At 45.6% G+C, this 12,500-nt stretch overlaps 1 protein-coding gene across 4 annotated transcripts in view; it reads left to right on the top strand.

The window, feature by feature from the left end:
* Window positions 1–12,500, top strand: part of LOC143287581 (uncharacterized) — a 237,121-nt gene that overhangs the window by 196,643 nt on the left and 27,978 nt on the right. For all 4 annotated transcript variants that reach the window (XM_076595688.1, XM_076595687.1, XM_076595689.1 and 1 more), the window contains 2 exons: window positions 7,715–7,915; window positions 11,384–11,546. In XM_076595688.1, coding sequence (XP_076451803.1) covers window positions 7,715–7,915; window positions 11,384–11,546 — 364 coding nt within the window. The remainder of the gene's footprint in view (window positions 1–7,714; window positions 7,916–11,383; window positions 11,547–12,500) is intronic.

Below are 12,500 nucleotides of genomic sequence, written 5' to 3' on the forward strand. Positions count from 1 at the left end.
ATATCCACTCTGTTTACGCATACCCAAATTCCAACACTCCACTGTTGGACTCCGTTCTTTCTCTGTCTCTGGACCTTGTATTTGGAATGAACTTCCTCTTTCGCTTCATCAGGTCTCCGCTGTCAGCTCTTTCAAGTCTGGCCTTAAAACCCACCTCTTCACAAGATAGCCTCCCTCCCCTGCCTCTTCCTTGTCTTCAGTTTCTTCAGTTTTAGAGTTATGCATGCGTGTGAATGACTGGTGTAAAAGCGCTTAGATTTGTCTCTGCACAAGATTTAGCGCTATATAAATACCATTATTATTATTATTATTATTATTTATAACTGTTCAGTCGATGGGTCACGATTCACATTGACTCTTAGAACACATTTGTGGGCTCCGAGTCGGTTAGGCGGTGGACCCTCTGGTCCATGTAGTTCATGAGTGGTCAGGGTTCCAGCCCCCGTTTTCTGGCGGCATGGTGTGAGTGTCCGCCGTGGGGAAGGCACTTTTCTCCGGTGTTCCTCACTCCACCCTGGCGTCAATGGGTACCTGACCTGGGTTGGAGAAGGTCAAGTTAATGGGCGGAAGGAGAGGATTGGGCCCCGCCGTCCAGTGCCCAGTCCTCGACACAGCGGGTGTGAATTCGCTGCCCCAGTGGCTGTAATGTAAAAAGCTATGTACCAGAGCCCCTTTTTTTTATCTATGTTTTACCGATGGCTCATGATTTACAGTGCCTCTTTGGAAAACATTTATAGCCCATAAACTCCGTTACAGTTATTCAGGGGCATGTTTCGCTGAATTGTGACATGTTTATGTTCCCCTCTTTGCCCTCCTTCCCTATCCCTCCCTCTCCCTCACCCCCCCCCCCCCCCTTTCAATCTCCCCGTGCCCCCCCCGCCCCCGTCCCCCTCAAATAGTGGACAGTTTTGTAGCGTGCAACCTCCACATGAAGCGATACCTTTCAACCTCCACATGAAGCGATACCTTTCAACCCCCAGATAAAGTGATAGAGGTGCATATCGAAACCTTACAACCCTCAGGTGAAGTGATAGAGGTACGTATCGATACCTTACAACCTCCAGGTGAAGTGATAGAGGTACATATCGATACCTTACAACCTCCAGGTGAAGTGATAGAGGTACATATCGATACCTTACAACCTCCAGGTGAAGTGATAGAGGTACATATTGATACCTTACAACCCCAGATGAAGTGGTAGAGGTACATATCGATACCTTACAACCCTCAGATGAAGTGATAGAGGTACATATCGATACTTTACAACCCCCAGATGAAGTGATAGAGGTACATATCGAATCCTTACAACCTTCAGGTGAAGTGATAGAAGTACATATCGATACCTTACAACCTCCAGGTGAAGTGATAGAGGTACATATCGAATGCTTACAACCCTCAGATGAAGTGATAGAGGTACATATCGAATCCTTACAACCTTCAGGTGAAGTGATAGAAGTACATATCGATACCTTACAACCTCCAGGTGAAGTGATAGAGGTACATATAGATACCGTACAGCCCTCAGGTGAAGTGATACAGGTACATATCGATACCTTACAACCTCCAGGTGAAGTGATAGAGGTACATATAGATACCGTACAGCCCTCAGATGAAGTGATAGAGGTACATATTGATACCTTACAACACGCAAATGAAGTGATAGAGGTACATAACTATCAATACCTTACAACCCCCAGTTGAAGTGATACAGGTACATATCGATACCTTACAACCCCCAGATGAAGTGGTAGAGACACATATCGAAACCTTACAACCTCCAGGTGAAGTGGTAGAGGTACATATCGATACCTTACAACCCCCAGGTGAAGTGATAGAGGTACATATCGATACCTTACAACCTCCAGGTGAAGTGATAGAGGTACATATCGATACCTTACAACCCCCAGATGAAGTGATAGAGGTACATATCGATACCTTACAACCCCCAGATGAAGTGATAGAGGTACATATCGATACCTTACAACACGCAAATGAAGTGATAGAGGTACATATCGATACTTTACAACCCTCAGTTGAAGTGATAGAGGTACATATCGATACCTTACAACCCCCAGATGAAGTGATAGAGGTACATATCGATACCTTACAACCTCCAGGTGAAGTGATAGAGGCACATATCGATACCTTACAACCTCCAGGTGAAGTGATATAGGTACATATAGATACCGTACAGCCCTCAGATGAAGTGATAGAGGTACATATCGATACCTTACAACCCCCAGATGAAGTGGTAGAGGTACATATCGAAACCTTACAACCTCCAGGTGAAGTGATAGAGGTACATAACTATCAATACCTTAAAACCTCCAGATGAAGTGGTAGAGGTACATATCGAAACCATACAACCTCCAGGTGAAGTGATAGAGGTACATAGTTATCAATGCCTTACAACCCCCAGATGAAGTGATAGAGGTGCATAACTATCAATACTTTACAATCCCCAGATGAAGTGGTAGAGGTACATATCGATACCCTACAACCTCCAGATGAAGTGATAGAGGTACATAATTATCAATACCTTACAACCCTCAGGTGAAGTGATAGAGGTACACATATCGATACCTTACAACCCTCAGATGAAGTGACAGAGGTACACATATCGATACCTTACAACCCCCAGGTGAAGTGATAGAGATACATATCGATACCTTACAACCTCCAGGTGAAGTGATAGAGGTACATATACATACCTTACAACCCCCAGGTGAAGTGATAGAGGTACATATACATACCTTAAAACCTCCAGATGAAGTGATAGAGGTACATAACATATACATACCTTACAACCCCCAGGTGAAGTGATAGAGGTACATATACATACCTTAAAACCTCCAGATGAAGTGATAGAGGTACATATCGATACCTTACAACCCCCAGGTGAAGTGATAGAGGTACATATCGATACCTTACAACCCTCAGATGAAGTGATAGAGGTACATATCGATACGTTACAACCCCCAGATGAAGCCATGGAGGCATGGTAGCATTGTGGTAATACACCCGACTAGGAAGCCAGTGTGCACGGGATTTTTAAACCTTTCCCCCCCTTCACCCCCCCCCCCCCCCCACACACACACACACACACACACACCACTAGACCTTATTTGGTGGTCTGGATGCTAGTTTTCCAGATGACATAAACCGAAGTCTCGTGTGCGGCATGCACTTAGCGCACATGAATGAACCCACGGCTATGAAAGGCCGGTTGACAATGGCGAAATTGTGCAGATGAAACCCACTTTGACAGTGAAACTGAGAACACTTGCAGAGAGAGAGAGAGAGAGAAAAAAAAGGAAAGAAGACAAAAGGATGGCACTGCACTGTGGGGACGCGCTCTCCCCCCGAGGAGACTAACCCCATTTTCACACAAAGAAATATGTTGTGATGTTTTTATATTACAATACAGTGACACAGCAGATTGCTTGTCGCACTGTGACGGCTTGCATTGATTGCTTCCATGACTGATGCTGTGCCCAGTCCGTTGGCAGGACGATTAGTTTTGTCAGCACCTGAGAATTAATTTGGAGGATAGTGTTTGCTTTTGGGGCGAGTCCGTGTTTACCCCCTGTCTGCACTTTACTCGGTGTTGAAATGCAGTTTGCATTTTTTTTTTTAAACCAGCCTGTTAGCTAAGCGTTTCCATGATTAAACATCTCCACGCTGGTACGTTCGTTCGACAGCAAACAGAAAGTGTACAGAATGAGTGTAAATGCTGGGAACAGTGTGCTGTGGATGTGAAGGTAAATGACATAGGGGTCAACACACACAGGTAAACACTGCAGGTCAAGACTGCAGTCCAATTCACAGGTGTTGACACAGAATGTCCAACTTCACATGTGGGGACAGTGAATGTCCAACTTCACATGTGGGGACAGTGAATGTCCAACTTCACAGGTGTGGACACAGAATATCCAACTTCACATGTGGGGACAGTGAATGTCCAACTTCACAGGTGTTGACACAGAATGTCCAGCTACACAGGTGTGAACACAGAATGTCCAACTTCACAGGTGTGAACACAGGTTCACAGGTGTTGACACAGAATGTCCAACTTCACAGGTGTGAACACTGAATGTCCAACTTCACAGGTGTGAACACAATGTCCAACTTCACAGGTGTGAACACAGGTTCACAGGTGTTGACACAGAATGTCCAACTTAACAGGTGTGAACACTGAATGTCCAACTTCACAGGTGTGAACACAGGTTCACAGGTGTTGACACAGAATGTCCAACTTCACAGGTGTGGACACAGAATGTCCATCTTCACAGGTGTGGACACAGAATGTCCATCTTCACAGGCGTGGACACTGAATGTCCATCTTCACAGGTGTGAACACTGAATGTCCAACTTCACAGGTGTTGACACAGAATGTCCAACTTCACAGGTGTTGACACGGAATGTCCAGGTTCACAGGTGTTGACACAGAATGTCCAGTTTCGCAGGTGTGAACACAGAATGTCCAACTTCACAGGTGTGGACACAGAATGTCCAACTTGAGAGGTGTGAACACAGAATGTCCAACTTCACAGGTGTGAACACTGCAATCCAACTTCACAGGTGTGAACACAGAATGTCCAACTTCACAGGTGTGGACACAGAATGTCCAACTTCACAGGTGTGGACACTGTCCAGCCCAAGCACATTCAGCCACGGGAACTACACAATCCGTGCCCCCCCACCCCCTCCCCCCCCGCCCCTCCCGCCCCCCACATCACCCCTCACCCCCACCTCACACACACAAGCTCTGACGACAACAACATCGAAATATGACATGACAAAGATTGCAACTGGAAAATATTGACAGCTGAACATCTGACGATTTGGACAGCAGCATTTTTGTTTGAAGAAGTTGGGAGGTGGGGGTAGAGGGCATAGTTTGGATAAGTGGGTGTAGGGGTAGAGGGGCGTAGTTTGGATAAGTGGGTGTAGGGGTAGAGGGGTGTAGTTTGGATAAGTGGGTGTAGGGATAGAGTGTGTAGTTTGGATAAGTGGGTGTATAGAGAGGGTGTAGTTTGGATAAGTGGATGTAGGGATAGAGGTGTAGTTTGGATAAGTGGGTGTATAGAGAGGGTGTAGTTTGGATAAGTGGATGTAGGGATAGAGGGTGTAGTTTGGATAAGTGGGTGTAGGGGTAGAGAGGGTGTAGTTTGGATAAGTGGGTGTATAGAGAGGGTGTAGTTTGGATAAGTGGGTGTATAGAGAGGGTGTAGTTTGGATAAGTGGGTGTATAGAGAGGGTGTAGTTTGGATAAGTGGATGTAGGGATAGAGGGTGTAGTTTGGATAAGTGGGTGTAGGGATAGAGAGGGTGTAGTTTGGATAAGTGGGTGTAGGGATAGAGAGGGTGTAGTTTGGATAAGTGGGTGTAGGGATAGAGGGTGTAGTTTGGATAAGTGGGTGTAGGGATAGAGGGTGTAGTTTGGATAAGTGGGTGTAGGGATAGAGGGTGTAGTTTGGATAAGTGGGTGTAGGGATAGAGGTGTAGTTTGGATAAGTGGGTGTAGGGATAGAGAGGGTGTAGTTTGGATAAGTGGGTGTAGGGATAGAGAGGGTGTAGTTTGGATAAGTGGGTGTAGGGATAGAGGGTGTAGTTTGGATAAGTGGGTGTAGGGATAGAGAGGGTGTAGTTTGAATAAGTGGGGTGTAGGTATAGAGAGGGTGTAGTTTGGATAAGTGGGGGTAGAGGGGTGTAGGAGGTAGAGGTTGTAGTGTGGAGGGGTGAGTAGAGGTTGGAGAAGTAGAGGCCTAGAGGTGGTGAGGGGTGGGAGATATGTATTTGGGAGGGGGTGGGGGGTGGGAGATAGGTATTTGGGAGGGGGTGGGGTGGGAGATGTGTATTTTGGAGGGGGTGGGGGGTGGGAGATGTGTATTTGGGAGGGGGTGGGGTGGGAGATGTGTATTTGGGAGGGGGTGGGGGGTGGGAGATGTGTATTTGGGAGGGGGTGGGAGATGTGTATTTGGGAGGGGGTGGGGTGGGAGATGTGTATTTGGGAGGGGGTGGGGTGGGAAATGTGTATTTGGGAGAGGGTGGGGGGTGGGAGATGTGTATTTGGGAGGGGGTGGGGTGGGAGATGTGTATTTGGGAGGGGGTGGGAGATGTGTATTTGGGAGGGGGTGGGGGGGTGGGAGATGTGTATTTGGGAGGGGGTGGGGTGGGAGATGTGTATTTGGGAGGGGGTGGGGTGGGAGATGTGTATTTGAGAGGGGGTGGGGTGGGAGATGTTTATTTGGGGTTGGGTGGGAGATGTGTATTTGGGAGGGGGTGGGGGGTGGGAGATGTGTATTTGGGAGGGGGTGGGGGGTGGGAGATGTGAAGGGTGTGAGGGGTCGGAAGGGTCAGGGTGGAGATAGAAGAGGGATGGGAGATGGGGTGGTGGGGTGGAAATGGGTGATGAGAGGAGAGGAGGAGGGGAGGTGTGGATCTGGTTGGGGTTTATGAGGTGGGGAGGGGGCAGGGGCACACTATACAGTGAGGAGATGTGCCTCATTGACCGCCTGTGTGCTGATCTCCGCGGGGTCGTCCCTCTGGTCTGAAGTGGTTTTTGAAAGAAGCTGTATTTTGATAGCCTCAGTTAGCTGTTCCTCTTTTTTTTCTTTAAAAAAAAAAATTATTGTGGATGCGTGTGCAAGCGCGCGTGTGTGTGTGTGTGCGCGCGCGCGCGCACGAATGTGGGTTTGTACGAGCTTATGTCTGTGTGTGTGTGTGTGTGTGTGTGTGTGTGTGTTTGAGAAGTTGTTTTTGAAAGAAACTTTGTTTGATACCTTTTTTATCTCCCCAAAGCCTCCTTTTCTGGTGGGAAGTGTGTGTGAGTGTGTGTGTGTGTGCGTGCGTGTGTGTGAGTGTGTGTGTGTGCATGCCTCTCTCTCTCTTTCCCTCACTTTCTCTCTCTCACCCCCTCTCTCTTTTCCTCACTTTCTCTTTCCGTCACTTTCTCTTTCTCACCCCCTCTCTCTTTCCCTCACTCTCTCCCCCCCCTCTCTCTCTCTCACTCTCTCTCTCACTCTCTTTTCCTCCCTCTCTCCCCCCCCCCCTCTCTCTCCCTCTCCCAAAACCATGTGGAAGATTAGGGAGAAGAATGCAGAGATGGATTAGTTTGCCAAAAGATCTTTGTCCAGAGATGGATTGGTTTGCCAAAAGATCTTTATCCAGAGATGGATTAGTTTGCCAAAAGATCTTTGTCCAGCAATGGATTAGTTTGCCGAAAGATCTTTGTCCAGAGATGGATTAGTTTGCCGAAAGATCTTGGTCCAGAGATGGATTAATTTGCCAGGAGAGCCTACTAAGAACAAGAATCGTTTAACTCATCCATTTACCCTCCCCAGTTTGAATGTTATGTGATTTCTGTCCCTTGTTTGAAAGCCATGTGATTTCTCTCCCCTCGTTTGAATGAAGGCCATGTGATTTCTCTCCCCTTTTTTGAATGCCATGTAGTTTCTCTCCCTTGTTTGTGAATGCCAATGAGTTCTCTCCCTTGTTTGTGAATGCCATGTCATTTCTCCCCCTTGTTTGAATGCCACGTGATTTCACTCCACTCCTGTGAATGCCGTGTGACTTCTATCCCTTCTTTGAATGCCATGTGATTTCTCTCCCCTTGATTGGAAGCCATGTGATTTCTCTCCCTCCTGTGAATGCCATGTGATTTCTCTCCCCTCCTTTGAATGCCATGTGATTTCTCTCCCCTTGTCCTCCAGGAGAGCAGCTGGTGAACCACATTCCCAACTGCAAGCTGCTGACCAACAAGATGGGCCTGCTCAGCAGCCTGCAGGAGTATGAGAGGGTCACCCTGGCCACCAAGGGCAGACCACCCCGCCTCAAGATGGCCGACTTCGTGCCGGAGACCTACAAGCTGGATGAGAAGGTGGACCGGGCCACCTTCCTGGGGCTGTACCAAGGTGGGCGTGTGTTTGTGTGCGTCAGTGGTTTGTTTGTGTGTGCATGTTGTGAACGTAGTGTTTGTGTGTGTGTGTGTGTGTGTGTGTGTGTGTGTGTGTGTGTACATTTCTTCTGGTCATGTTGAAACCATCTTAGTCAGAAGAAGTAGTTGTGATAAATAAACGTTGTTGTTGTTGTTGTTGTTGTGGGTTTTTTGTGTGTGTTTGTTTTGTTGTTGTTGTTGTTGTTGTTTTTTTTTGGGGGGGGTGTTTTTTTTTGGTTTTGTGTGTGTGTGTGTGTGTGTGTGTGTGTGTGTGTGTGTGTGTGTGTGTGTTCATTTTATTGTTTTTGAGTTGTTGTTTTTTTGCTAGGCAACAAGGATGTTGTAGGAGGAATCTGGTTGGGTGGATGTGTATAGTACATTAGTCTTTGGGACATTTCTTTTATCTATCTTGATGTGACTGTCATTCTGGTGGTTAGCCTCTAAGAAATTTCTTCTGTCCATCTTGACGTGTTGTGGTGGTGGTGTAAGGTACAGTGAGGTAGGTACCCTCATCCAACCCCAACCTGGCAAGACTAAACAACTACAAAGAGAAGTCATTTAGCGCACGTTAAAGAACCCACGGCAACAAAAGGCTTGTTCCTGGCAAAATTCTGTAGAAAAATCCACATCGATCTGGAAAAATAAATAAAACTGTACGCAGGAAAAAGTACAGAAAATATGGTTGGCGTTCTCAGTGGAGGGCAGCCCGAATTTCACAGAGAAATCTGTTGTGAAAGAGAGAGAGAGAGAGAGAGAGAGAGAGAGAGAATACGAAATACAAACACCCTCTCCATTTACAAGGTACACAACTTCAAGTCAGTGCTGCTTTCGCTACCGATTCATCTTGCACATGGGTGAATAAAATGTGAATGGGAACAAACCCAGACGCTTCCTCAAAAAGACAGCTCCGGGCCTGTCCTTATACCGATCATTTGACATGTGCGCACAGCAGCAATGACAGAAGAAATGTGCAAACACAAATTGGCTTTTATTCTAGACTGGCATCGCCTTTTGGTCCGGAATATGCTACACCGAATATGCTGACAATAATAATAATGATGATAATAATATGATGATAATAATGATAATAATAATGATGATAATAATATTGATGATAATTATTGATGCCCTTGACCGCTCTCGCTGGAGGATGCTGTGCTCTAGTGGCATAAAGACGTTTGACAACAAGAGAACGCTGGCCATTAAGGAGAAGCATGAGCGAAGGAAGCAGGGCTCAATTTCTGGAGGCGTTTTCCCTTGCAACACCTGTGGGAAGTGCTGCGCATCCAGAATCGGCCTCTTCTCCCATGTGAGGACACGCACCGACAGATAAACCTGTCTGCCTATTCATCCGCCGGTCCGACGGGAGACTCCACCACCAATGATGATAATAATGATAATAATAACAATACAGGGCAAACACATAGTGGGCTTGATGGATTTTTTTTTTACTGTAAAGAACAATGATGAAAGGAGAGTAAAAGTTTAAACAGCAATGACGAGAATTAACTCCCTCCATTTAGAAGTTACATGACTTCAAGTCAATGCTGCTTATGCTACCGATTCAGCTAAAACTGGTAAATGAAAGATAGATCGGAACAAACCCAGGTACTTTCTCAAAAAGGAAATTCCAACTTGTTCTTGCAGGTGAAAAAAAAAATCACTGGATGGAATACAGCTATGTTACCAATTATAGAGTTTGTCTAGCTTGGTCTCTCTCTCTCTCTCTCTCTCTCTCTCTCTCTCTCTCTCTCTCTCTCTCTCCCTGTGTGTGCGTGTGTGTGTCTCTCTCTCTCTCTCTCTCTCTCTCTCACCCACATTCACCATCATTATGTTGTTGTTGTTTTTTCATGACAGAGTGGTACTTTTACCCACTGAAATATTAACACCAATTGACTGACAGTCGCATTTCCTCTCGCTCTGCCAACAAGAATCTCTCTGGTCTAAGGGAGATAATACGCCCCACTTCTCCTCCTCAGTTACCAAACATTTTTGCTGCATTCGTGTGATGTGATTGTCTATGTCTGTCTGCAGTTTATGATTTAGTCATCACTTTTATCACCTCCTTTGTACGTTGATGGGTAGGTGTGAAATACTTTGAGTTGGAGAAATAGGCACTGAAGATGTAGAAGTAGTAGTAGTGGTAGCAGTGGAAGTGGTGGCGGTGGTGGTGGTGTTAGTAGTGGTATTGTTAGTAGTAGTAGTAGTAGTGGCAGCAGCAGTAGTAGTAGTAATGGTAGTAGTCGTCATTGTTGTTGTAGTTGTAGTTGTGTAAATATTATTGTTGTTTAAGTGTTATGTCTTAGTTTATGTTATTATATGCATCGTTAGTTTTCTCTTTGTGTGTGTGTGTGTGGGGGGGGGAGTCAAGGGAGTTAGGGGTGGTGTGTGGATTGAAATTTGATGAGAATACATTTCTTTTTCTTTTTTTTCTTTTTTTTTCTTTTTTTTTTTTTTCTTTTTTTGCAGTTATGAAAATGAAGACCTGAAAGGCATTTTAAATAATATATAATAATAGATACGTTAAAAGCTTATCGCGGCTTCAGACAGGGAAAAGACGTTATAAAAAGTAAAAATGCACAAGCAAAGAAAACCTGGCCTGGACATCAGTACAATTATTGTCATCCTGCTGTCGTTGGGCATCACACAACTGCCTCAGCATGCACAGAAATCAGACCCAGACTGATGAATAACAGTTCATGATGTTTGTCGTGATGCATATTGTTTGATGATGATGATGATGTAAGTGATGTTTGATGATGATGATGACAATGATGATGATGATAATAACATTGATGCATGTTGTTTGATGATGATGATGATGATGACAAAAATGATGATGATTACATTGGTGTGTGTTGTTCAATGATGATAATGACAAAAACGATGATGATGATAACAATGTATGTTGTTTGAAGATGATGTTGACGATGATGATGATGACGACAATGATGATATGATGACAGTGATGATGATGACGATGACGATGATGATAATGACAGTGATGATGACGACAGTATCAGTATCAGTATCATTAGCTCAAGGAGGTGTCACTGCGTTCGGTCAAATCCATATACACTACACCACATCTGCCAAGCAGATGCCTGACCAGCAGCGTAATCCAACGCACTTAGTCACGCCTTGAGAAAAAAAATGATGAAGTAAAATTATATAAATAAAATAAAAACAAAATTTAAATTTTTTTTTTTATATAAAAATAAAAATAAAATAAAAATAAATAAATAAATAAATAAAGAAAGAAAGAATAATAGAGAAATACATATAAAAAAAACTAATAATAATAATACTATTTAAAAGGCGCAAAATCTTTATTAAGTCAACTCTAGGTGCGCGCGCACACACACACACACACACACACACACACACACACAAATGACGACAACAACGACGATGATGATGATGATGTGTTATTGTGTTTGTCCAGAGGGGGAGATATGGATCTGCAAGCCGGTGGGCATGAACCAGGGGAAGGGCATCTTCCTGCTGAGAAGCCGTCAGGAGATCGACAACCTGCTGGCTGAACGCGACGCAAAGAGGGAGGTCAATAAGCACTCCACACGTATGCCAATGATCCGTATCGTGCAGCGGTAAGTTGTATTTGTATTTCTTTTTTTTTTTATCATAACAGATTTCTCTGTGTGAAATTCGGGTTGCTCTCCCCAGTGAGAGCGCGTCGCTATACTACAGCGCCACCCTTTTTTTTTTTTGGAATTTTTTTCCTGCATGCAGTTTTATTTATTTTTCCTATCCAAGTGGATTTTGCTACAGAATTTTGCCATGAACAACCCTTTTGTTGCCGTGGGTTCTTTTACGTGCGCTAAATGCATGCTGCACACGGGACCTCGGTTTATCGTCTCATCCGAATGACTAGCGTCCAGACCACCACTCAAGGTCTAGTGGAGGGGGAGAAAATATCGGCGGCTGAGCCGTGATTCGAACAGCGCGCTCAGATTCTCTCGCTTCCTAGGCGGACGCGGTACCTCTAGGCCATCACTCCACTTGTATGTATCACTCCATATGTGTGTATAGTTGTTGACCTGGGTGTTTGGGGGGTCAGAGTAGGTCAACAAGCACTCCACACGTATGTCCATGATCTGCATCGTGCAGCGGTAAGTTGTTGACCTGGGTGTGTGGGGGGTCAGAGTAGGTCAACAAGCACTCCATCTCCCACCCACCCCCCACCCCCACCCCATCCTCGACCCACCACCGCCTCCCATGATATGTATTTTGCAACAAACAGGGTTGACCTGGGTGTTCTGGGGGTCAGAGTAGGTCAACAAGCACTCCATCTCCCCCCCACCTCCACCCCCCCACCCCCACCCCATCCTCGACCCACCACCGCCTCCCACGATATGTATTTTGCAACAAACAGGGTTGACCTGGTGTTCTGGGGGTCAGAGTAGGTCAACAAGCACTCCATCTCCCCCCCCCACCCCCCCACCCCCCCCATCCTCGACCCACCACCGCCTCCCATGATATGTATTTTGCAACAAACAGGGTTGACCTGGGTGTTTGGGGGGTCAGAGTAGGTCAGTAAGCAC

The sequence above is a fragment of the Babylonia areolata genome, chromosome 11 (assembly GCF_041734735.1).
Source record: "Babylonia areolata isolate BAREFJ2019XMU chromosome 11, ASM4173473v1, whole genome shotgun sequence".
Taxonomy (NCBI): Eukaryota; Metazoa; Mollusca; class Gastropoda; order Neogastropoda; family Buccinidae; genus Babylonia; species Babylonia areolata.